Source organism: Xiphophorus couchianus, chromosome 20 (assembly GCF_001444195.1).
Source record: "Xiphophorus couchianus chromosome 20, X_couchianus-1.0, whole genome shotgun sequence".
In the NCBI taxonomy this organism is placed as follows: Eukaryota; Metazoa; Chordata; class Actinopteri; order Cyprinodontiformes; family Poeciliidae; genus Xiphophorus; species Xiphophorus couchianus.
In genome coordinates this window covers 21,445,483-21,471,744 of record NC_040247.1, presented here as the reverse complement: position 1 = coordinate 21,471,744, position 26,262 = coordinate 21,445,483, and the positions used below count along the sequence as shown (strand labels likewise).

Genomic DNA, 26,262 nt, shown 5'->3' with positions numbered 1-26,262 from the left:
CTCTTTTGAAAAATAGTTTTATTCAAATGCTTCAAATAACTTGATATTAGAACATTGTTCGTCATTTTCCAGGCACTTGATTCACAGTTGCAGGTACATGTTGCAAAATCAAACAAACAAATAACAAAAACAAAAACACAGATATGTTTTAAAAATGACAAACATGTATAAAATAAAACTCAGGATGCCTGATACTACATACACATATCCAGGAACAAATCAGGAATAATTCTAAAAACAAAATCATACTGCATTCATAAATTATTATATTATTTACAATAAATTACTTATTATTATAGGAAAACTCAATCAACTACTTTTGCATCATCTGTAGATATAATGCTTGAGGTCTGCCTTTGATTTCTTTCTCTCTCTTTTTTTAAACAACCTAAAACATTTTCCTATTTCATTTTGACAAATAAAACTGTATGTCTTCTCTTACGCTCACATCCACATCTTTAAAAAAATAAAACTCGACATAAAGCAAACACAGTCCTTCTAGAAGACGTCCAAACTTCACATTAAGCGCTCCCAAGTCTCGGTTCCTTAGAAGCGACGCTCTTTTCTCTCTCAGCCGTTCAGCAGCTCTGCTGGTGCCGCGGCGCACAGCGGAACAGTCGCTGGAGTCCAGAAAAAGCACCAGAACGTTTCTTGCGAGATCTAAAAAATAAAATAAAAAACAGAAGAAAGATGTTTGTCTTTAGACACAAGCTGTGCAGAAACTACAACCCACCAACAACCAGATACAGTATATATTGTTGTTGTTTTTTTTAAAAGAGAGAATTTAAACTTACACAGGTGTCTGGACGACTTGGGGCTGTTTGCTTTCCAGATTGTTGTGCTTCCCGCTGTTGTGCTCGATGATCTGGTCCCATTTCTCAGTGTTGATCCACAGAGCCCCCGAGAGAGACAGGCGGGCCTGGACGCAGGTGACCCAGCGGCACAGAGGGCAGGAGACGGTGTAGATGGCTCCCTCCAGGGTGGACATCTTCTCCAGGCACGGGGCGCAGAAGGTGTGCTGGCAGTGGAGCACTCTGGGGACCCTGCTGGTGCGAGAGTACTCGTTGCAGCAAATGACGCATTCAAGGTCCTCGCAGGACATGGTGATTTCAGGAGACAGGAAGGCAAGAGGGCTGCAAAGAAAGTAGAGGGAAAAAAACGTTAGAGCTCACATGAAAAGTGAATGTTTAAAACTGAGATACTGTTAACATACTCGCTATGCAAAAGACCGTAAAGTACTCACTTGTTCGGGTTCCTCTGCTGAGAGTTGTATTCAAGGATAATGACTGACTGACTGGCTGTACCGACTGGCTGTACTGGCTGGCTCTTAAACGAAACTCTCCTCCCACTCTGCCTGAAGAGGCGGTCTCATGACTTACCTTTCCAGAGAAGAGCCACCTGCCCAGAAGTAAACATGCCTTCTATGGAATTTTCTGTTTATAAGAGGCTTCAGAGTAAGAAGGAAAACCTTATAGGCTCAGTATGGATTCAGTCTTTTTTCACATATATATATAGAAAAAAGCAGGAATCTTTAAGAATAGATGGTGTATTAGTAGACATCATCTGTCTTTTCTAAGCAGATTCTATGAGATTTGTATTAATCACCTGTATGGCAAGATATTTATTTGCATTTAGTAGATAATCACATGAGGTCGATTGAAGTGAAATTGCTGTATTAGTCAAGGCAAAGTGAGTGAATGCAAAAATCAGTTTTTAAACAATGATTCCATTTATTAAAAAAGTTCTGCCAGCTGGACAAGAGTGCAAATTTATATATATGCCAACAGTTCTTCCGCTTTAATAAATGACATCATCATCAGAAAGCTAAGCTTTGTATTCAACGTGGTTAAATTACTCTGATATAAAATTAAAGTCGCCTTAAGACAACACTTTGTGGTGTAGCAGAGTTTGTATTTAGACCAGCGGTGTCAAACTCATTTTCGTTTTTTTATTTATGATTTGGCCCAAAAATGCTTATGGGCCGATTGTGCCAGAATGTACTGATAATACATACATTCCTGTTCACCATCTGTTAATATATCAATGAATATCAATGAATTTAAAACTAAATAATAATATTGAACATCTTCTCTGTCCCTCCAGAATTTCGTGAAACATTTTGGGATTTTTTGCAATAAAAATCAAAGTGTCTGTGGTACTAATTTGGGAATATTTTATTTATGACAGTAAATGCAACTTTTTATTCCTCGCTGTGTAGATCAAGGACTATAATTTGACCTCAATTAAGGCTGAGGCAGCTGTTTAGTACAAGTAAGAAAGGTTTTGACAATTTTTGAGGAAGATCTGCAATAATCTCCCAATTATTAGTGCAAAAAAGTGCGTAGCTTTGATGATTTTGCGTGAATTTCCATAATTCTCAAGAAACTGAAGGGACTGGTTGATATAATTTGGCAGTAAACAAATAAAAACTGCATTGACTGAAAACATAAATAAGCACACTTAGTGTTTAGTCTAGAATCTAGAGGGCCACATAAAAAGCTACAGTGGGCCGGATTTAGCCCACGGGCCTCGAGTCTCACACATGTGATTTAGACAGTCTGTCTGTAAAGAACATGTGCAGTCAGGCAAACATTCACTTGGGTTTTTTTTAAATAAAAAAAGAAAAACCTTATGATTTAAAAAGGATCCAGTCTGGCATGATGTGAAATTTTGTCTGTTGACTACATTTTTCATGGTTTGATAGTTTTTGTCTTTCAGGTCTGAGTTAGAGGCGTCATCATGAAAATCCCTGAGAGCTTTCTGTTCGTTTGCATCCAGAATATCTTCTCCATTACATGTGACGGCTTTCCACTGCAGTCTGAGTCATTTAGAGCATTTGAGAAAAGCTGCGTAGCTGAAATTGCGTTGAGCAACAGCAATTAATTGGAGTTAGAGCGTAAGACTGCTGGGTTTCAGAATCCAAACGGAATAGAATAGAACAGAATCTATTGTTTCCCAGTGACTGGAAACTGGAACCACACAGACACAAAGATTACAAAAAAAAAAAAAAAAAGACAGTAAGGTACAGTAAAAGTCAAAAAAAGCGAGTCAAAAGGAGTAAATCCTGAACATTTTGTCAAAGCAAATAGTTCTTTAACTTAAAAATTATGTCGTTTTTTTAACCATAAAATCTCTCCTTTCAAATACGTTGCCAGTTAATTTGTGACAATCAGAGTAATTAATTCTGTTTCACAGGAACCAGCAGCAGGAGGACCGTGTTGGCAGAAACGAATTAACTCCTTCTACCTTGTGTGTGAACTCAGGCGGCGGCATCCGCAGTGTAAAACCTGAACGCTTCCAGAATCATTCTCATTCCCTCTGCCATCAGACTTTTCATGCAATAAATCACACATGCTCCTTAGTTCCCTTCTCGTGAGCTCTGTAAAGTTTTTGCTGTACAAAAGAATGCATTCTCTATTTATTTATTCAAAAATCTCCAGGTTTTCAGGCTTTAATTTGATTTAAAATAGGTTTCAACTATGTCTTGAGGCCTATTTTATAAGCGATGATGATGGTGGTTGAGTTGTAGACAATGAAGTAATTTGCTATTCCAAAATTGTAATAGCTACAGAAATACGCAGCTTGGTCAAAAACAACCAATCAGTGCCAGGAGGAGGGTCTTAGCGGTGTCAATCATGCTTGTTCACCTCGCAGCCTCCCCTCTGGATCTCTGCTACACTTCAGCTGCTTCACCGCAATGGAGGTGAAGCAGCCATGAACGCTACGGCTAGTTAGCACGGCCACCAATGAGAGCATTAAGTGATTTCTACGCCGCTAGCACATTTAGCAGCGTGTACACAAGATGATTGACAGCGCTAAGACCTTCCTGGTAGCATTGGGAAGAGGTGTAGAAGCTTGATATTTTTCACAGATTATCTATAGTACCCTGTCACATCATGGTCAGTGTTAACAAATATGCAAAAAAAATTTTTTTTTCCTTTTTGTAAAAGTTACATAACCCCAGATTTAAGGAGTGGCTTTAATCTGTCTGCTTGATCATACATGATTGGTTGAGTTCTGCAGAAATAAAACTCCCACAAACATTTCTCCATCTTGTCATAGCGGGGTAATTGTAGAATTTTAATGAAAGATTAATTTAACACACTTATTTTCCACAGAACATGGAAACAAAATGAGTCAGAGTTTACTTACTCAGAAAATGTCAGGTACAGCCAGACAGGATGGAGCTTCGCCAGGTGAATTTCAGGAATGATTGAGGTGCATTAATACGTTTTTATATCCTGAGGTGTGTGAATTGTGAGACAGTTGTTTTTAAGCATATGCACTGACTGATGGCACCTTTTAAATTTCGTTGTCCTTGTGACAATGACAATAAAGATTTATCTTATCTTATCTCACCTGAAAATGTGTATAAATAGGGAAAAAAATAAGATTTATTCCAGTAATTGATTACTCAAGAAAAATGAGATGCAAGGGTATAAGACTACAGTCAAAAAGCAGTTCAATTTTAAACTCTTGGTTAGAAACATTCATTTTGCTCTGGCTGTAAACTTGTGTGCTTCAGTTGAAAAACATCAGCATTTAGCCCCATGATCAAAACGGAGGTACGTGAAGCATCAAGCTGTCGAGTCTCTTAGTTTCTGTTTCAGACTCAACGTAAAAAGAAGAGGTTCACATTTTTCATCGAAAAGAGGGTGAGGGGTTTAGTCATCTCTCTCATGTTGAATCACCTTCTGCTTCCTTCCACTCCACACTGAGAAGCAAAACTTTGCCCATAATTCTTTATAGGATATTTTTAATTCTTGGTACATTTTCTCAATCGAATTAAGCACTGTATTTTTACTGAGCCATTCTAACACAATGATCTCTGATCCAAAGCTTCTCACTGTTCCCCCCTGGTGAGTCTTAAGCAAATAATTTTATTCAACTTTATTTTCACTCGGCTGTATGGATGTAATGTTTCACTTTTTTGTGTGGAATCTTGTAGCTTCACTTCTCAAGTCAATTCAGGTGAGAAAGTATTAACATTTTTGCAAGGCATAGTTTCCAGATAAGAATTGCCTTCCTTCTGCGGAATAGGAAGTTTGCCTAAGATAACAAAAGAAGCTTTTGTGACACGAGTTTATGGGCTTATCAAATACTTTTATTTGTAGAAAAAGAAAGCAGAGACCTTCATTTGTTTTCTAACCTGCAACTATTTGCTAAACACCGACAGATATAGTTTGTGACAAAAGCAGATTCAAAGGGAGATTTATTAAACGCCCCAACAAGCAGGGTATTTATTAGCATTTACTATGAAACCATACAAGGTCACACAAGGTTAACTGAAGCATGGAAATATGGCCATTTGCTGTATCACTACACAAATGCACTCCCATCATCAGTCTCCCCGCTCTTTGTTTGTGAAGGTGCAGAGAAAAAGAGAATCATCCGTTTACCGCTGAAGCATCAGATACGCAGTAGAACCATTTATTCTAAATTCAGGAGTTAATCATCAGCAAATAATGAGCGGCAGCGTCTTTGCCCGTGTTTGCACTGTGTGTTTCACAAAACACAATCAGCTGGCAGTTTCTATAAATAAGAAAACAAAAAAAAAAGGGTAAGGAGGAAATTGATATCTTTAATCAAAGAAAATTTTGATTAACAAATAAAAATGTTGGTTCCTTATTTGGACCTGGATAGACTGGCGCTATACTGGTCAACTAAACCGATTTAAAAAAAAAAAAAAAAAAAAAAAAGAAAGTCTCCAATGTGTACCTTACACTTGTGGCTCATGGGTTGACTGGGAAACTCTTACTGGCATTTTCATATCAGGGCATCAAACCCAATCTGTGCTGTTTACGGAGAGATGCACATTTATTAAAAGACTGTTTTCTTGTTAAACCCAAAGATAAAAGTCTCTGTTCTGAACACTGAAGGAGCGACCTGACAAAGCCAATGGGATGGATTTTTAGCAAACTTTTGGTAAGAAAACAGTTTTAGCAAAAACAAACAAACAAAAAAGCAAACTGACAGTAATGTGATAATCCAAACCCGTGCGAGGTTCCAGGATTACATCGGCTGTTAAAAATAGGCCAGGTTCTTTGGAAATGACTTCCTTTGGTACACGCCCCACAGAGAGGTGAGCTGGCATGTGAGGTGTGATGATGTGAAACTCGTCTTTTCATGTACGGAAAGCAAAATGAAACCTGCTCAATGTAAACTTATAAACGTAGAGGCAAGTTTAAGCATTAAATTATGCCTTGTGGGGCGCCTGAGCAGGAAATGCATGTCAGGCCGAGGCAGCTCCTTTTCTGTGGAACATAAAAGCATGGATGCTTCACCCGATTAAAGATGATACTTTGATGCTTTAAAGTTCAGGAGAATCATCTCCCCCCCAGACAGGCCATGTTATTTAGGACAAAATCACTTCTTATTTTAAAGATGGTGGGAATTGCTAAGATGAATTTTTTTGTCACAACCCATGAGCCAAGATTGTTCCCAGGAACTCTATTAAACCACTGAAGCACAAAGTGGACTACAACCGTTTTAATAAAAACTGCTCCAACCCCATCCACTTCCCAGTTCCTTCAGTCCAGCCATTCTGGATGGGGTGGAGAGTGGGAAGGGGCTTTGAGTTTGTTTCTGGTGAGGTCCATGGTGGCAGACGTTGCTGTGGAGCGATTAGAACTCAGGACTGAGCGTCTCTCCTCCACGCATTGACTGTATAAAGTTTGGAGTCATTTGGAGAAGGGCGGACGCCTCCTTTCACTCCTGAGCTATGCTCCTCAGAACGTATTTGACTGTATAAGCGAATGCAGCGAAGCCTACAATCACAAACAGGTTGGCTAAAGCTCCTCCTAAGAGTCCATGGTTGCGATTTCCCTGTTGCAGGCCAGGGGCGGGGTTGGCGTCCCCCACAGGGACTGGCCCTCCATTGAGGACCGGGAGGCCGTAATGAGCTTGCTGAGGGTCTCCATCAGGCACCACATCTGGTAAGGGGAGAGGCTGTGTGCGCGCGCTTAACTCTTCTTGGACCTTCTGTTTCTGCTTAATCTCCTAGAGGAGAAAAGGAGAAATCGTTGGAGAGAAGACGTAAGATTTTTATTTTTTAAACAAAAAGGAGAAAGAGCAAATCTGTAAGAAATCTCCTCATACTTACTTCTACCACATCAGGAAACAGCTCGCAGAACACTTTGTCTTTGAGGTTAAAAGCCAGGCTTTGGGCAGAGAGCTGTCTTTTCTAGAAAAAAAAAACAACAAAAGACGTCAGATATCTGGTTCAATGAAGTCGATCTACAGTTTTATTGTCATTCCAGATAGTTCTGCTCACCGTGTAGTCAGACGTCTCAATGCTGCCGAGTGTTGGTCCTTTTTCCACCATAAAACTGAGCAAACCCGTCAGAATTGTGCTGACAGACCACGCAGGGTTCCACGTATCAGGATGGAAGTCTGTGATGGACAAACATAACCTGTGCAAAAACACAAACATTTAGCAAAATAATCTTCAGTAGCTATATCCAGACTGATTTTCAATCTTTTTTGTTTTTTACCTTGTGTTGCACTTGAACCTTCCATTTGGCGTTATCATATAAATACTTGGAGGTTTAAAAGGAAATTCACGAGGAAATATGAGTTTTCCGTGGTAATATCCTCCTATAAAAGACAAAAGAAAAGATAAGGTAACACAATAGGTGCTGCAGAAACAACAAATCAGGCTGAGGTGAACAAACATCACATGACAATTTTTCTCAGTACAGAGGTTTTGTAAGGATACATTACCTTCATATGGAGTTTTCTCAGGACCTCTGACTACATAATGCCTGAGGGGAAATAAAAGACTTTCGTTAATCAAACTATTCCAGATTTCTGTAAGCTTCAGATTTATGACCTGGAAACAGTACCAACTTTCCAAAGTGTTTCTTTAAAAAAAAATCTCATTTTTGATCCTTCATTTAGAAGTATTAATTAAAAGTCTTTATCCCTCTATGAGAGGAATTCTGCCCTCTGTACTACTTATTAAAAAAGTTAAGAGCCAGAATACCAACACAACTCTCAAATAAAAATACTTCAATAGTCTTATGTAACATTCAAATCTTCTGATAAAAATGATTTAGTTTTTTTAGTATCATAAGGCATAATAATCTAAATGAACAAATAATAGCTTGAACTATATCCCTCCGTGTGGCTCTATAATTTACAAGGTTCTTTTACTGAATTGAAATGCTGAGCTTGTCATATTCAATAAATATTTCTTAAAAGTTCAATTTCAGTAACGCAATTCACTCAGTTGCACATGGTGCGAAGTGTTTGCACCTTAATTTCTATTAAATAAAATTCAATTAGGTTGTGATTCTGCAACACAGCAAAAGAGCTTCATATAGTTTAAAAATATTTGTAAAGAAAAAACTTTTTTTTTTTAAACGATAAAAGGATTTCATTTCAACTGAACTGTAAAGCTGACCCTATACGAGCAAGGAACGGTCAGCAAAGATGAACAGAGAAATTCACTGTTAAAACGCTGTGGACAAGTGTGAACATTTTACTGCAAGGAAAAAGACTATAAAATCTCAACAGCAGCTCTTTCCTGGTTTCTTGCCAACTGGTCCTTTTCAGTTTGGACAGCACATTGCTGTTCCACGGAAATCAGGCTGTTGACATACCACTGTCACGTTACATAGATAAAAAAAAAAAGAAAAAAGAAAAGTGCTCAGTTGTTGGTTTATTTGAAGCAACAATTCACATACCAGGACAAAAGTCAGGGCTGTCAGAGTTGAACTCATGTCTTTTTAAAAGCAGATTTTGGGTTTTTAAACACGACACTATAATTTCTTTTATTTCCAAGAACTAGATTTGACAAATACTGCAAATTACATGTTTATTAAAGAAAGTGGATGTGTGTGACAATAAATAATATTTTAATTTTAAAAAAAATTAAGAGATTAACAGGACAAATACATTTTAATATGAGAAAGCTAGAAAAACAGAAAACATTAACATTTTTTCATTTTTTTATTCCTACTTAAATTTTTATTTTAAACCTTAAATTGCTGCTGGTGAATCCTTGACCTAGGTATAACTCTTGTATGACTCCCAATAGTACCAACTAAACAATATATCAAACCTGACATACAATCACGTGCAACAACCTTACCAGTGAGGTTTTGTTGAGAAATATTCTCCCTGAATCACTTAGTTTGTTGTTTGACCTATATTCTAACAGGGAACCAGAAAGGTCCAAATAACAGTGACACATATTAAGTAGGATTAACATGTTGTCACATCCTATTTGTCACTAATAATCTGTTAACAAAAGCATGAGAGAGAACAAAACCAAATACTGATCTGTTACCAACACTGGAATTCCCCATTTTCAGCAATCGCTCTCCTTAACAGAAAGCAAATAAAATACCTCAATACCAACAGGAATGTGTGCGCCAATTCCTGTTGTCGCATGACAACACGAATTGTCATGTGACAATTACAGCATGTGTTTAGTTTTCTGCCAACGTCCGGAATTACAGCCAATCACAAGTTGCTACTTGTGGTTGAAGTTTTGGGAGAAAAAGTCAAGGGGCCGTGTGTAAATATAAGAGTCGATCTAGATGTGGCATTTACAACCTGATGGTTCAATTCAGAACGAGGCTCTTCATGCCCTTGACTACTTTTACCAAAACTAATATAAGTTTGTACATTTAAATAATAACAAAAATATTAGTAAATGCATTTTCCCCATCAAGGTAAAATCTTTGGTAGTTTTCTTTATTTTGAAAACCGTAAAAAAAAATTATTACTATCATTCTTTAATTTCACATTTTAACAGTGGCTATTAATAAATCTTGAGAAAAGGTTATCCAAGTTTGAGGGTACTACACTCTCTAACTGGAAGCTGAAAAAAAGCACAAAAATGGCTGTTTGGTTTGTAAAGGTTGCTGACCAGTGATCTAGACACAAAATATGTAGTAAACACTTCCTACAAATTTGCGTTTAAAAAATAGGAGTACCTTTGTACAAGTGAAACATGAAGCATACAACATAAAAGCACAACCAGCTCCTGACACTGAGGTTGAAAACAAGTGTGTGCGTTACCTCAAATATGCCAATTATACCTTCTAGCTGAGTGGTAATTTATATAGCTGGTAGGAAACACAGCTCTACAGATTCATGAGTCAGAACCAGTCATATCTGCACTTCTGTGATGTCTTTATAACATCTGGTAGCTGTGTTAACATTTTAACTATCACAACCTTGATTAATAATTAAACTGTTAACTGACTATTTCCAAACTATCTCCTCCTGGCTTCATCCTAGAAAAGACTGTAGTTTTACACCTTAATTTATAATCGTGCCAACATCCATCCATCCATCCATCCATTTTCTGTTCACCCTTGTCCCTAATGGGGTCGGGAGGGTTGCTGGTGCCTATCTCCAGCTACGTTCCAGGCGAGAGGCGGGGTACACCCTGGACAGGTCGCCAGTCTGACGCAGATCGTGCCAACAGCTCTTTAAATTACATTTAAAGGTGTATTTCAATTGAGTTCTGAAGAACATTAAAGTTAACGTGGACAAAGTCTAAAAATTTAAAAATAAGTCATACATATACTTATAACATGAATTACTTCAGAGGAAAAAACATAATAATTACTTCTAATTATTATGCAAACATGCACTATTTGACCAGTGAGTGCATTTCAAGCTGTTTTTTCCCCCCTCCAACAGCAGTTCTAGTTTCAGAGCAATATTTATTTCTATCTTAATCGTCACAACAGTGATAATAAAGTCAAGGAAACAAACCTGTTACAGTGACAACATGACCCACGCTGCCAGACCACGGCACAGAATCCATTTCATCAGGGACTTTAAACAGGCTTATATTAGTTGTGCTAATAATGACAACCAGCTGACTGGAGATAACTGTTGATCTCAAGTAAATTGTAGCATGTGCAAATCTGTTTATAAATACATTCGTTCCCCAACAACTTCTGAAGAAATATGGTTAAAAAAAAAAAAGAAAAACATCTTTTGCAGCCTTCTGCTTTTTCAGCCCAGCGCTGGTCAGCACTGTGGATGGAAATCTCACCATTCTAAGATGTTGGAGGGGAGAGGTTCTGCACAGATGTAAGGCACTGGGTCTTTCTTTATCCTGAGGTAATCCTGCTTAAGTCGCTGTGTGGCTGTCGTTGGAGCTCTCTTATTCCCGGTGTTGTTCATCTGAGATCAGGAAGAAAAAAAAAACTAAGCTGAGAATGAAAAATGAACATCTTACTCTCACTAATGTGCAAATTAGCTTAACAATAAAATTCAAACACTTTTCTGTGTTTAAGTAACAAAACTTTTGATAGCTTTTTTTATTTACCATATAAAAATAAAACTAAAAGATGAATAACGATGTTAAATCAGAGACCAGATAAAACCAACATTAGCATCATAATAAAAACAGAAATAAGCAGAAAACCAAAGTCCTTGTTTATTTTAAGCACACCTAAAAAACAAACAAACAAACAAAAAAACTAAAATGGTTACAAATGTCTTCCAGATCATTTATTGAGTGAAAACTTGTCCGAACTACATTCCTGGAATAGCTGCATGGATAGATGGATCTGAGTCCAGCACAGAGATTATATGTTGTATAACACGATACACTGAGACAGGTAATCAAGTCGTTTATTCTAAAAGGAGTGGAATTCACTGTAGTGTGTGCCATCTGAGTGGAAAACATTATTACAGCAAAAACAAACCACAACATCCCAGTCAAAACGATCTGTGATGTCATCAGCAGTTGAACAAAGTTCAGTCATGTGAATGGGAGAGGCTTAGACTTTCACTACCTCTTAAAGTTACCATTACACTCTGCAGATATAAGTACATTTCACTTTAACAGAGCAGAGATAATTCTTACAATTAAAGTATATAATTTGGTGATGCATATTAGTATGATTATGTAAACCCTCACATTCTGCGCAAGATATTAAACTGTGATTTTCACATTAACAGTACTTGATAATTATTTGATAATTACTTTTTCCACAGGTAGCGGGGTCAAAGCTGGCCAAATGTAGCATTGTACTTCGCTGAGAGCAATGGTGGCAGCGACTGGTCCATTACTAGCTCAAGGACAGCATCAAAAAGTGAATTGTGTATGCAATTTTAATTCTTATGTAACAATTAAAATTAATTTCAAAACAAATACACTTGTGCTCTGTAGATATCTGAAAAAGCTGGAACAACTGTATTTCATTTTGACATTTTAGGGCCACAAAATATTGAAAACAGTCATTGCAATGTTACTGCTGAATATTGAAAACAGACGTTGAATTTCAACTATATAAATTTGGGAATGCTGAATATCATTAGCATGGAGGCAGTAACTGTTTTATTGCAAAAATCGACACTGCAGGCAAAATTTTAATATTGTGCAGTTTTGTTTGTAAAGCATCGTGACCTTTTGTTTTCCATTAACGTAGTTACTGAGATCTTGAAATAAAAAAAAACATTGGACTGGAAGATAACAGATTTTAGATAGCTGGACAATGTCATTAATGATAACCATAAGAGCAACTATAACATATTATGCAATTTCATAACAGGTTTCCATTCCCACAAATCAAATATGAAACTAAGTATTGCTATTCCATCACATGACTACATTCGAAATGTACTTTCCAACCGCTCACCTATTGGCCGTTCAAGTGAAAATGAGTAGCGTGTCCTCCTATCCATTGACCTATTATAGTGGCCAAACAGCAAACTAATAATGAGTCATACGTGGACTGAAAAGGTGTGTAAAGTATGACGAGAACATTTCCTGATAAACAACACCTTCTTAGCTCAACTTACTTAGCTAGTGCTAATCCGCTAGTTGACGTGCTAAGTTAATGTTAACACACCGACAGATCGATAAGTTAGCCAGATCAATGTGGAGCAGCTGTTAAACTACAGAAATATACCCAAAATCTTTTTTGACAACTCGTGAAATCACATTATATACTGTCTGTTACAGCTGGTGAACTTCTCCCGGCACCAGCCTCCAGCTAGCAAGTACAGCCGTTAAAAAAGCTGCTTCCAGTAGCGCAGCGCTAACGGCTAACGGAGGCCGTTGCTACCTAGCTTTAGCCACCAGCTGTCATGAACAGCTCCCACACAGGTGACCTGCCTCAACGTCTCTCATTTCTTTCCCTACCGGTGGGTGTGTAATGTCGACATACCTCTTCAGGGACTCCAATGAGAATATTTGTTCGTGGCTGGGCACGAAATTAAGACTGCTGTTTTTGTTGTCAAGCCTCCACACCGAGAAGACGATGACACCAACGTAGCTTCAGCTAACGTCACCAGCGAGAACAGTTGCACTTCCGGTTTCTTTCTTCATGGGCAGCTCGTTGAGAGGTTCTTTAGTGTCGCCAGCTGATGTGGAATAAACCCGCCATTTAATCCTTTTTAAAGGCGTACAAAATGTGGTTGGCAAATAAAAACTCCTATTTATTTTAGGGAGTTGCCATTAAGAACTGCAACTTGTCCGATTTCAACATTGTTTACCTCATCAAACAGCTGACAGGCCTTGTAGACAACACTTTTATGAAGGTTCTTCATTTACCAAATTTAAACAGACTGAACAAAATATTCACACAAACCTTGAAATTTGCTTCTTTATTTTATTTCATTTCTACCCTGAGATGCATACTCATCACAGAGTATGAATATTCCAGCAAAACCATTTCCGACTGCTCTTTAAGCCTTCTTTTATTTTTAGACACCAACAAAAGAAGATGATTAATGGTTAAATTCCGGTTATGACTGGGATAAAGAGAAGATCCAAAATGTGGAAAAAAATAAAATAAAAAAGTTTAAATGGCTGCAAGCTCAGTTTTTTAATATTTTTTATAACTGTCACTTTATATCCAAGTTGATCTGACATTTTATATTAAATAAGCTATTATCAATGTAGTTGTCAAAACACCCAAAATAACACCAGTTTAATAGATATGTGTAAACCAGGCTACAGGTACAGTACATATATTTCAATAAATTAGAGTATTTTGTGGAGAACTCCTTTTTTTTTTTTCATAATTACATTCAAAAACAAAATGTATATATTATAAAAATCTATTGCATACTTATTTATATTTATGTTTATTTCATATTTCATATTTTGATTATCAGAGCTTACAGCTAAACTCTCACGTTCATTTTTAAGGGAAAATTAGAATATTAAATAATTAAAAATCGATCTTTTATTATTATTTTTGAGGCACTTGTGGTTTATATTCACAGTATTTACATCTTACACAAAACATCATTACTGAAGATGTGGGGGTTCAATTCAACAGTTAGAGATAGAAAGAAAACGAGAGAGAGTTGGAGAGATAAATAGAGTCAACAATCCAGTTATGTTCAGTTTGTAATTCTAATTGGTTAAAAATGTTTTCTATAAAAATCAAATAAAGCAAATTGTATTGAGTAACTGACTTGCAGGATTTATTCCTATTTTTAGCATATTAAAGGAATGCTAAGCGTAATCAATGCAGCCAACAAATCAGGAAATTTAAGAGCACTTCATGCTTCGGAGATGTTTTAATTTTCCAGGAGGAATGGACATCTACCTACATTGGTAAATGTACTAAAAGACCAGAGAGAGTTGATAAAGACTTGCTGAGAGGAAGATGAGAAACACCAGACCCAACAATGGAGATAGTTTGAAGGCCATTATCAAAGCAACCTGGCATCAGCAGAGACACAAGCTGATATAGACAAACTTTTCAGTTGACTCACACTTAAACAGCTTTTTGTTCATTTTATGATTTTATTCTAATCAACAGAGAAACTGAATTTTGGGTTTTCTTTATCTGTAAGCCATCATCATCATCATAATCACCATTTTGGAATTACTGATATAAATAAACTTTTTATTATTATTCCAATTCATTGGGATAAACTTGAGACTTTGGCATGACCAACACCCAAACTTAATCTCATTGAGAAAAAATGCAAAGCTGAATCATGGCTTCCTTCACCATTGTTTTTTCTTTAAAGTGCGAGACAACAGTCATTTCTCATCACGTTTGAGCACCAGCTTAACTCATTGCTGACAACAAAAGAAACAAAATCCACACCCATTTCATTAGTGTGCCACAAAAGAAAGGAAAAAATAAATAAATTAATATAGGAAGTGATATGCCAAAGATTAGAGATGCAATTCCATATACTGAGAGTGCAGAGTACTGGGCAGAAGCTAGATTTATTGCCTGAGGTATCTTACTAGAAAAGCAGGAGTCAAGTAACAAAGGTTAAGCCTTTCAAGCAATTTAAGTAATATGAAACATGCAGTACAACTGCTTTTATTATAACACATATTGACTAAAGAATGGGCAACAAAGCGGTGGTCTGTCGGTCACTGCAGCTTCTGATAAAGGCTGAATTGTATGCTTCTTCTCCTCAGCTTCTCGGGCTGGAGAGACGCGAGGACAGAAAACTCGCGAAAGACATCAGCACTGGAGATGTCACCTGGAAAAGGAATATTGAAATCAATGCGACACCATGGAGACCTAAACACATTTTCTTCAGAACCTCTTTTCAGAATTCAGGAGGAAATCCCCAAAAACCTTTACGACCACCTAAAGAGAAAAACCCACAGAGCATAATGAAATGAAGTTTGCCTTCCATCTTACATACAAGTTTCATGTTTTAGCAAATGTAGAGCTACAGAGAAACGTGCAGTTAGTCACTCCTATACGTCTTTTATCAACAGTTCAATTAATTTCACATGAGAAGTTCTCATTCTGCTCTTTCTTACTTACCAGTGACCTAAATGTTTGTGCCATTCTGATTGAGTTAGACCTAAAATCAGACGTGATTTCACAGTAGGCAGCATATTTCACATTTTATGGGTGAATGACATAATATTTCAGTTTATTGCTGGAACATTCTGATCTACTTTAGCTTGTTAACAATAAAGATTTCTCTCTGTGATTCCAAGTAAAGGTCGGACAGGGTGCACTTACTAGCCTTATAAATTCAATGCAAAATCCATGCTGCTTTTTTCACATCTTGTCACATTTCAACAACATACTTAATTTTTTAAAATTAAAGTGGTATATATTTGTAAAGTGTAAGTAAAAGGCCACTTTGATGTTTTTTACACAGAAAAAAAAAATCCAAAAGTGGGAATGACTCAGAGGAGCAGGTGCTTCCCGTAAATAATTGTGCAATCAGTCCCCTTCAAAAATAAGTAAAAAGAGTCCTTTTTGTGAACGTAATATAAGAAGAAAGGTTTTGTTGAAAGAAAGCCCAGATGAGCCCATATTTCATCCATGAAACATGGTAGTAGCACCATCATGCTGCAGGGATCCGATTCTTTGACAGTTAATGGGAAGTTGATCAGAGTTGGTCAGAAGATTAATTTTGCTTAAAAAAAATTGTAATTGTGGAAGGACAACTGTTTAAATGCTGCAAAAGAAGCCAATGCCCATCTAAAATAACCTACCAATATTTGTGGATATAATCTGACAAAATGTGAAAAAGTCTGCAGAACATGAATGGATTTGCAAAGACTCTCCATAAAGAAATGCTCAGGTAAAGGAGCTGCAAACCAAGGGATCTGAAGAATCACCCCCCAATCACCAGATCAGAAAGAAAGATCCCACTCAGACGGCCCAGATTGCTTCACTCACTCTATCCCGAACATCCTTGTGTTTATCTTTCCTGCTGCCTGTGGAAACCCCTGTGGCAACAGAAGCAATGACATGTCAGTCATGGGTTATTTCCACTCATGGACAAGTGTTACATTTTTGGTGTAAGATGAAAAATTAGTCATTCGTGAGATATATTTTTCAGTTATGTGCATGGCGCTAAATAAAGCCTAAAAGTATTACCGTAGACAACTAAAGGAAATTAAGAACATTTTAAACGGAAAAAAATAAAATTAGAATCGGAGTGTTGAGATTTGGTCTTCAAATGTGAGAAACAAACAATAAATTAAAACGTACTAAGTGATGCTCAAGTTTCTTTCAGTTTCAAACAAACATAAAATCCACCAAGTAACAACAACAAAAAAAATCTTATTTTATTTAAACTGGAGTAAACTTTAGCCACATTTCTTTCTATTTTAAATCAATTTGTTGTGTTTTCAGAGTTCAGATTAAAACTTGACATTCATCTTTAGTTTTTCAGGTTCAACTTTTCTTTTTCCAAATAAAAATGCTTTATAGTCTTTTCTTAGTTTCATTTGTACTTGTTATACTTGAAAGCATATTTTCCTGGCAGCAATTGTGGGGTGAGTTTATACAGTTTAGTGGGAATTTTATTTCTTTGAATAAGTCAAGTGATGTAAACAATTTACCATAATAAAAAAACAACGACAGACACACTCAGGCAAGATCTGATTGAAAAAAAAAGAAACATTCTCCCAACACCTTTAATTGCTAAAAAAATAGTACTAAGATATAAACTGCAATTCCAACCACAATATTTATGAAATTGTCATGCTGGGAGGATGTTGCGAAACAACAATGGGAGCAAGAAGCAGGAAGCATGGGTTAGTTTCTCAGGAATTTCAGGTTTATTTGCATTGTTTTTTTCCCCTTAGTGCTTCTAAAGACAAGAAGTATTCCTAAAATATTCAAATGTAAGGAATCAGAAGAATGCCTCCAAGTACTTTAGAAGTGATTTCCGTCTGACACGTGTCATTGTTTTTTTTTTTCACACAATACAAAGACAAACATAAAACATCATCAGTTAATCAGATTCTGTGTTAGAATGCTGAGAGGCAGCCAGCTGGCATCAAGATAAAATACACACCCAAACTATTTACAGTACATTTCCTTTCGACAGTACCTTGAACCACTCTTAAGTAAATACACACAAATATACATAAAACATTTAATACTTCCTTGAAGGCGGCGGCGGCCCTTGACAGTTTGGTCACAGTAGGTTCACATCGCCCATTAAGCCTGGTTCTACTCAAAGTACACTCAACTATTGCATCTATCAGGACTTCTCCGGAACCTCGTTCAGAGGACACGGACAGTGTTTTCTACCTCTCTGCTGCTTCACAGAGCAAGGCAGGACTACTCTGTATCTACACGTTCCCTTTATAAAAGTCTTTGGCAGAGGAAAATAAAAGCACAGCTGTAGAAAATGGAGAAAGAAACAACTGTGATACAGAGATACAGAGATACAGAGGCCACAGCCTCAAAGCTGTGGATGGAGGAATGGCACAGATGTGCAGAAAGGACACCAAAGACCAGTGGGCTCTCACGGTGGTACATGCTCATTCCACAGGACTGCACCGTACAAAGTCATCAAATTATCAAAAGAAAATTTGTTCATCATGCATTAGAATGCAAACGATGCTGAGCTCCCCCAAATAGTAATTCTGGCAAAAGCATACATAGAATATCATAAGTACTGACCTGGAAGGGAAGCCAGACACACAGAGATCCTTTGACCACACAAGGTGCTCTGTTATCCCCTCACATAGGTTAATATACATGAGTATTTACAGGAAGTTGGAGGTCTTTTCATATACAGTCTCTCAAGTCACTCGTCTTCAATACATGGTATTAAACAGAAGAAGGTGAAATGGAAATGGAAGTGAAGGTACAGTGCTTTGCAACAGTATTTATACACGTTAAAACCTTCCATTGTTTGAGACAAACCAACGCAAGGCGGCATGTGTCTGGGAATTGGATGGAAAAGAACGATTGAAACTTTTTTCTCACAAATAAAAATCAGAAAAGAATGGGGTACATTTGTATTCAGCCCCATTGAATGAAATCCAAGAAACCTATTTTCTTCAGAAGTCACCTAATTTGTGCTGTAAATACACCAGTAAGTTCTTTATTCCAGCTTAGTCTAAATACTAAGCTGTTCTTTGAAAGAGCTCCACAGCTCTAGTCGCAGAATCTGAGATGTAACTTGTCCACTCTACAAATCTTGAAAAATGCCACAAAGGAATCCCTAGCCAAACAAAGCCCTAACTTCAGTTTCCCCACACACCATACTGTATATGGAAGATTGTGCAAACTAGAGACCAAATTAGACCCCTACACACAGCGCCAAACACTAAAAACCACCCTAAATGCACCAATTCTACTGCATGGTGATGGCAGCATCATGCTGTGGGCATATGTTTTTTCAGCAGGGACATGGAAGCTAGTCAGAGTCAATGGGAAGATAGAAGGAGCTAAATACAGGGTGAACTTGGAAGAAAAAAAATGTTACAGGCCGTAAAGAGTTAAAACTGGAGGACGTTCATCTTCCTTAAACATGTAGCCAGAGCTACAATGTGGAGGTTTGAAAAACGTATATTCATGAGTTAGAATGGCCATGTCAAAGGTCATATCTGATTGGGCAATCTACAGTAAGACTTGAAAACTGATGTTCACAGACTAAGTTTGAGCTGTTTTGGAAAGTTGGTAACAACATAAAACCGAAGATGTAACTGCAGCGAAAGTTAGTTTTGCAAAGTATTGAGTTAGAGCTGAATACAACTGCATGCCACATCTTCAATATTTTTATTTGTAACAAAAAACAACAACAACAAAAAAACACTTGATGTGACATTTTCCTTCCCTTTCCAAACATGCAAGATGTTTTGGTCTATCACATAAAATCCCAATTAAGTAGTTTGATGTTCGTTGTCGTAGCGTCACAACGCAATAAAGAGGTCGAGGAGTATAACTACTTTTGCATGGCGCTGTGCAAGTGCACTGTAAGCTTCCTGCTCTGGTTTGTTGGCTCATGTACTTTACAAGTCAGCAAATTAATGGCTGCAGTTTTATAGTTTACTCAGTTAAACAGAATTTCAATTCAAAAGCTTGTGCAATTTAGCAAAAAGCATCGTGTCCGAGATATCAGTGAGTTTATTAACTGCAAATTAAGGCTATTCCCTATCTTCTCCCATAAGTTCGGAGCTTTGGGATTAAAATGACAATCATTATATATATGCAGACAGGAACTGCATTCCAGGATAAATTGCACTGGTTCTCTGGTATGATAAAAAAAAAAACCCACTCACATAGACATAATCTAGACATGAACAATGTAAAACAAACAAAAATTAATAATACTTTATTATTGGAAAAGTGCACAGTTTATTTTTTTTCTTTTAATATATATATATATAAAAAAAACACATTTAACTCTTGCTCTCCTGTTCACTCACTCTTCATATCACATCGTATCTTACACAGCAGACCAAGGACTCTTCTCCACAAGCTCTTCAGTATCTTTTTTTTTGTCACAGTAAACTACCCTGGCACCTCCGATGTAGCTTCTCAGTTGTTATTTTTCTTTTTTTAGTAGCTGAACAGATACCATTTGTAACCTCATGCTACAGTACACAGTTTCTAGTCCTCTAAATACGATTATAGTCACATCTCTGTTAAAGAAGAGATGGGCGAATGGGATGTCACGCAGATGGTCTGTATAGATAGAGAATGTGGAAGATTAATGCAGCTAGATCCCCAAGAGGTGAGGGCCAGAAATCAACTCAAAGCGCGCAGCGTTCGGTGAACTTAGAAGATTAACCCTGTTAGTACAACGCCAAAAAGCAGAAGTTAGTTTAAGTGTATGTAATGTAGTCAGCAACAGCATGAGTGGTGCCAAGAAGTAACAGGCAGAGACTTAGCAGTGATGCAGGAAAATGGAGAAGGTGACTATATAGTCAGTAGAGTTAGACAGCTCCATCAGGGGTCTCGCCCACTCAGTCACCCTGTTGGCAAGAAGTTGCCTGTAAGATCTAGATCTACAGTTGACTTGAGATCAATGTCTAGGGGCAACTTCAACCCCATCGGCTCTCAGTCTGGATGAAAAAAAAAGAGTTTATGCTCCCGGTTAAGGAATGGACCACTAGCTCTCGTCTATGTTGAGGCAGATGAATTCCTGGATGCACTTCCTATACTGCTGCTCAGTGGGGCTGCTGCTTGGATATTGACCTGGTTGACCCAGTGGAGCCTCCGCCTCGCGCATCTCCTCGTTCATCCGCGCCAGTCGCAACCTGCAGGAGGAAAAGAGGAGGAGTAGAGGGGCAGAAAGAGATGAAGGAGTGAAATAAATGGGTTAAAAACAGATTAAGAGCAAGTGCAAATAGACACACAAAGGGAGGAAATGATTGGTGGTGATATATGTTGTAGCACGCAGGAAGGGTTGAGCGGAAATTTGATTTTAACGGTGTAGCCTATAGGAGAAATACCACAGATTCACTGTAATTACACAGAAACCTAAAGCAAAAAGTACAATAAATGATCAAACTGGTTTCAATTTAAAAGCAACAATTATTCCTGCTGCTGCTAAAAATATAACATACTGATTTACGTATATAGCTCTGGTAATATCTCATACAGCAGTTTAAGGTTAAATATAATATCAAATCAATGGAAAGTTACTGACAGACTTAAGGAATCATTTGCGGGGGGAAAAAACTTGAAAAGCTAATTGTTACTAAGATAAAAATCAGTTCTTATGATTTTAAACATATTTAACTATCCATTGCTAATGTAATTGTGTAGTAGTGTTTTTAATTACGTAGAGGATTCTTATAGAAAACTATTAAAACTGATCAGTAAAGATGCTCAATTTATTGCAAATTCAATCACAGTGTTAAATTAATCTTTTTTGCTCCCATGGTGGAAACTCATTCACTGGTGCTCAAGGCATGTCCTAACATCTCCAATAAAGGAACCAGTTAAACCACTTTTTCAATAAAAGAGTCCTGTATTTTGAATTTTGGCAGAGAAGTTTATTGCAAGGAAGGCAGTTCTTTATACTACTGCTTCTAAGTCATACTTCTAAGTTATGAATTTGGTGTGGAGAAATATTCAGCTTTTCAGTGAGTCAGTGTCTTAGTGTGGAAACTCAAAGTTCTGTCACCAGTTTAGCTACAGAGCAGGTTTGGTTGGAAAACCCCGTGAATAATTCAGACAGTAACAGCAGGGTGATTATTAATAAAGCACGTGATAATTGTGATTCCTTACAGCGTGACGATGTCTGCGTTGGCAGCCTGAACAGCGATGCTGAGGGGGTCATTACCCTGCTCGTCCACTTCCGTCTGCGATGCTCCTCTCTTCAGAAACAAACACACCTGTCTGTACAACAGAGACAGAAAGGGACAAGAAACTCATCATTCCAAACACAGGGAACAAGGAACAATGGAGGCAACCGATTTGTCTGTGACTATATTTTATCCATCCTCCTTCTTTTAAATGTATCCAAACATTTCATACTTGCCAAAATGATGCAAGATCATGAGAGACAATGACTAAGCCAACTGACAGGCTTATGATTCAGGGCTCAAGTGTGACATGCTGACTTTGGTCCTGTTGATGTTACAGACAGTATTGCCTCACTGAAGAAGTACCCAACTGGAAAGTTTTGAATCTCATGACGGAAATGTAGCCTGAAGAAAAATTTTCACGAACAACAACAACAAACACCACGTCATGTGCCACTGACTAGTTTTTGGAAACTTAAGTATTTCCTGAAAGCCATCAGACATTTCTTTTAAATCCCAGTCTTCTTATTACCCACACTGGTTGGTGATAGATAGGTAGTTAGTCCTCTGAAAGCCTCTCACCCGGTGTGGCCCATGTAGGTAGCGTGGTGAAGCGGGCCCCGGCCTCTCATGTCTCTCTGGTTCACATCAGCTCCGTTCTGTAGCAAGAACTCACAAGCGATCAAAGATCCCTGGAAGAGAATCAGACAGAGATGCCATTCACTTTGTGGAAGCTAATCACTTATTAGCTAACATACACGAAGCCTGACTTTAAACAGTATTTGATCCCAGAGCAAAAAAAGGGAGGGGAAGTCATGCTCTTTGTAACATAGTAAACACATACTGATGCAAGTGAAATTTGTCAAAACATGTTTAAATTCAGTTTGTGATCTGCAATAAAAATGATAATAGAAACAATTACATTTCAACTATTCGTGTTCTGGCAAGCAAAGCAGTTGTGGAAATTTTTATAACAAAATTTCCAGTTATCTGGACCCGTAAAAAAGACGCAAATGACTCACTTACAACTGAATTAAAAGCGAAACTCATTTTGTGATGTAATAAAATCTAAAGATAAAGGCTGCTATCAAATAAAAACGAATGTAAAAAGCAAAATTCTTTTATTATTGTTTTAGAAATTTATATTTTTATATGATAGGAAATGGAACGAAGCATGAAAAGCCAAATCTCTTTCTTGATTTAATTTTCAGTTTTTCATATTTATGCAAATTTTAAAAAAACCTATAAAAATAAATTCCATTTACAAACTTTTCAGAACGACGTAGGAACCCTGTTTAATCATGGGCATTTCAGATGAGAAATGATGATACTGGCACCTAAAAATCACAAAACACATCTGTTTGATAACTGTGAGGCGTTACTGGACCAAACACAACAGGTGTTGCACCGTCTTCCATTTAAATCACAGTGTCTACTGTGAGGAAGAAGGAAGAGATGTGACATTAAATTTATCTGAGGCATGATGCCAACTAAAAATATATTTATGCAGGTTTACATTAACACTAAGCCTGCAGACAGACCAAAAAGCCTCTCACCCCGACCACAGCCTGTATGAGAGCCGTTTTTCCCTCCTCTTCTTCGTTGGTAGCGTGCACATCAGCACCGTGCGCCAGTGCCTCTGCCATGAGGGGCAAATTGTGGAGACGAGAGGAGCGATAGAGCATCGCCCCAGGATGCAACTCCCTGGGATCCTCGGGATCCGAAGACCCCTCCTGTTCGATCTCCACTTCCCCACTGGAGGACTCCTCCGACTCCTCTTCTGTTAGTGAGCAAACGAATAATGCAATTAAAATTTTTATCTTATAAAACACAAAATAAATGGAGTGTTCAAGCTCCCCTTTACTCTTCTAGATGCTCGAAAAAAATTGATCAGTGATTCGGCTCTTTTTCTGCTTTATCTTATATTTTATCTTTATCTTACTTTTGGTTTTGTTTTTTTCTTCTTTTGCTCTTTCCTTTGGTTTGTTGTTTTGTTGCATTTCCTTCTAATTCATGTAAAGCCCTTTGAATTGCCTTGAAATGTGCCATATAAATGAATTTACCTTACCTTTATCAGCCCTGACTACCAACCAGAAAGTAAAAAAAAATACTATACGTTTTTCTGACCAGTGGACACACCATTTGTAAGAACTGCTATGCAGCTATAAAACACTAAAAGCTAGTTTAGAAAATCAACTCTATATTGATTTGTTTTTAACTAATTACTCTCTCACACAAACATTACATTCGCTTTGCACATAAGATAAAGAATGAATACTCACAGCAGGAAAGCTAGAAATTATTTTTTTTAATTTCTCCTTTAATTATAGTTCTTAAATAGAAATCCTAATTACAGGTGGACTCGTTTTACCTTCCTCCGTCACACTGCCAAACACAAGGATGTCGGTGCTGCCGTCTGTGCTTCCTCCCAGGCCGCTGTCGCTGCTGAGACCTGCAGGGCCAAGCATCGCCAAGCCACGGACACGTTAATCATTACACACGCACAATTTCCATTTTCTAAGCAAACACAAACATTACACTGGAACCGAATCGCCAAAATCACTATAGTCAATGTAAGCAAGAAACGGAAATTTTCTTCTCTCTATGTTATTATCCAAGTTGTGGACTTACTGCGAGGACCAGAGCCGGTGTCAAAGTAGGAAAACAGTGAGTCCAGCTCGTCTGGGCAGAACAAGGAGTCCCGTCGAAATTTTGCTGCAGCGGCTGATTAAAATACAAACAATTGAAAAATAGATTTTGCTTCATGCTTGTGATGACGGATATTTTAACCTCTTCACCGACCTGCTGTGAGGTTGGCGGGTGAGGCGCTGCCAGGCTCGTAGCGGTGGTACTTCCTGCGCGCCTTGTTGGGGGCCCGCACAGAGCTGCTGTGCCGCTGGCATTTCTTCACCATGCAGGGGCGGGACTTCCTCTCGCCCTCCACCAGTGCCTCACTCCCACTCAGCTTCTTCAGGAAGCGTTTCTCAACATATTTAAACTTGATCCAGGCCTCTTTCTCCTGCCTAGAGGGAGACAAGTAAATATCATCTCGGGCACAGAGTAAAACAATTTCCGATCAAATTTTATTTTATTTTATTATTTTATATCAATATGTCATCTTTCCATCTTCCTTTGACGCATAGTGACACATTGCTATTATTTTAAATGTATAAAAATAAACAGAAAAAATGTTTTGTGGACTTTTAGTGCAGGACAAAAAGCTGAAAATACTGAAATCTGAACCACTAGCTGTATTATTACCAATACGTAGCATAGATTTTAATGATATTTTGAACTGGAGTTGGATACGGGAACCTCCTTGGTCTTCCATGACCATCTGTATTGGGTCAGAAAATCGTGACCAAAAAATATGCATCAACAAAATAACTGTTCGTTCTAATTTTCTAGTCAAACTTTCTCGCTGGAGCTAGCTTTACCTCGAGCTAGACGGTCCCGGTTTCTTAACTCCCAGTCCCTCGCAGGCTCCCTCGTAAATGTTGTTGATCACAGTGTTTCCCAACTCACACATGAGCTGCAAGCAAAGAGAGAAAAACACAGGGGCAAAGTTGACAGGAAAAATACATTTAAAAGGAGTAATTAAAAATGTAGCAGTGTGGCAATATGCTGGTGTCAATTAATATTGCAACACCACTGGGAAGAAAGAATGCTGGACAGGCAGAACGAGCTGTGGGGAAACTGGTAAGAGAGATGCACCTTGAGTAATTCTGGCTCCCACGAGTCCAACGTCAGCGAGCGCACTTTAGAGAAATGGACGCCTAAACTCCTGAAAATAGAAAAAGGGAAAGAGATGCAATAAAGCGTGTAATGTTTTTCTTTCTATATTTTTAACTTACCCCACTTTTTTTTAAACTGCCTGGAGTGGCATATGTCAAAGTCCTTTAAAGATTTTCTACAGTCTGGGAGAATCTTTGTGAAAATCTCAGTTTTTATATTTAACACGGATGGAAGTGTTTTAAAATGCAGTTACTGCTCCTGAAAACTGTAGGTTGCAACAGTGTACCCTGGTTCATTATCTTTAATAAAATATATTCGTTTAAGTACCATAATACCCCTGTGATTTTACAAGTGAAATGTTGGAAAAATTAAAGTGTTAAGAGATTGACACTTAAACATTTTTATTTTTATGGAAGGTAAAATAAAGCAAAATAAAACAACACAGGATGTCTGCAAAGATTTTTTTGTTCCATCGTGTGATCTAAAAATACTTTCCTCAAACAGTTTAATGTTGGTTTTACTATCAGGAAGAATTCGGAAGAGCAACAGCTAACTAGAAAAGCTGGTTTGGAGTATGTTAACATGCATATGCAAGATTCCTC

At 37.6% G+C, this 26,262-nt stretch overlaps 3 protein-coding genes across 9 annotated transcripts in view; all 3 read right to left on the bottom strand.

Annotated features, from left to right (window-relative positions):
• LOC114134905 (RING finger protein 224-like) lies at positions 1 to 1,436 on the bottom strand. Its single transcript, XM_028001768.1, has 3 exons — positions 1,244 to 1,436; positions 795 to 1,133; positions 1 to 660 (listed from the first exon to the last, which is right to left on the bottom strand). Exons 2-3 carry the CDS (start codon positions 1,100 to 1,102, stop codon positions 579 to 581), a joined length of 390 nt encoding a protein of 129 aa, XP_027857569.1. The 5' UTR covers positions 1,103 to 1,133; positions 1,244 to 1,436; the 3' UTR covers positions 1 to 578.
• Positions 1,437 to 5,211: 3,775 nt separating this feature from the next.
• On the bottom strand, positions 5,212 to 13,349 carry ube2j2 (ubiquitin-conjugating enzyme E2, J2 (UBC6 homolog, yeast)). 3 transcript variants are annotated; one of them, XM_028001839.1, is made up of 7 exons: positions 13,146 to 13,349; positions 11,021 to 11,180; positions 7,723 to 7,763; positions 7,494 to 7,596; positions 7,274 to 7,412; positions 7,103 to 7,183; positions 5,212 to 6,999 (listed from the first exon to the last, which is right to left on the bottom strand). In XM_028001839.1, exons 2-7 carry the CDS (start codon positions 11,149 to 11,151, stop codon positions 6,709 to 6,711), a joined length of 786 nt encoding a protein of 261 aa, XP_027857640.1. In that variant the 5' UTR covers positions 11,152 to 11,180; positions 13,146 to 13,349; the 3' UTR covers positions 5,212 to 6,708. The 3 variants fall into 3 exon arrangements, with proteins under 3 accessions (XP_027857640.1, XP_027857639.1, XP_027857638.1); XM_028001838.1 differs by having other exon boundaries at positions 11,021 to 11,175; XM_028001837.1 differs by having other exon boundaries at positions 11,021 to 11,151; positions 13,146 to 13,344.
• A 1,041-nt stretch (positions 13,350 to 14,390) lies between these two features.
• Positions 14,391 to 26,262, bottom strand: part of LOC114134946 (arf-GAP with coiled-coil, ANK repeat and PH domain-containing protein 3-like) — a 62,452-nt gene continuing 50,580 nt past the window's right edge. Inside the window, exons 16-26 of one of the 5 annotated variants that reach the window (XM_028001831.1) lie at positions 25,640 to 25,709; positions 25,363 to 25,457; positions 24,728 to 24,948; positions 24,557 to 24,649; positions 24,297 to 24,386; positions 23,482 to 23,708; positions 22,508 to 22,617; positions 21,909 to 22,019; positions 20,871 to 20,932; positions 16,605 to 16,654; positions 14,391 to 15,438 (exon numbers count right to left, since the gene is read on the bottom strand). In XM_028001831.1, coding sequence (XP_027857632.1) covers positions 15,370 to 15,438; positions 16,605 to 16,654; positions 20,871 to 20,932; positions 21,909 to 22,019; positions 22,508 to 22,617; positions 23,482 to 23,708; positions 24,297 to 24,386; positions 24,557 to 24,649; positions 24,728 to 24,948; positions 25,363 to 25,457; positions 25,640 to 25,709 — 1,198 coding nt within the window. In that variant the 3' untranslated portion in view covers positions 14,391 to 15,369. Of the gene's footprint in view, positions 15,439 to 16,604; positions 16,655 to 17,468; positions 20,933 to 21,908; positions 22,020 to 22,507; positions 22,618 to 23,481; positions 23,709 to 24,296; positions 24,387 to 24,556; positions 24,650 to 24,727; positions 24,949 to 25,362; positions 25,458 to 25,639; positions 25,710 to 26,262 lie in introns of those variants that run through there. The other 4 variants (XM_028001834.1, XM_028001833.1, XM_028001835.1 and 1 more) reach the window with 4 other exon arrangements.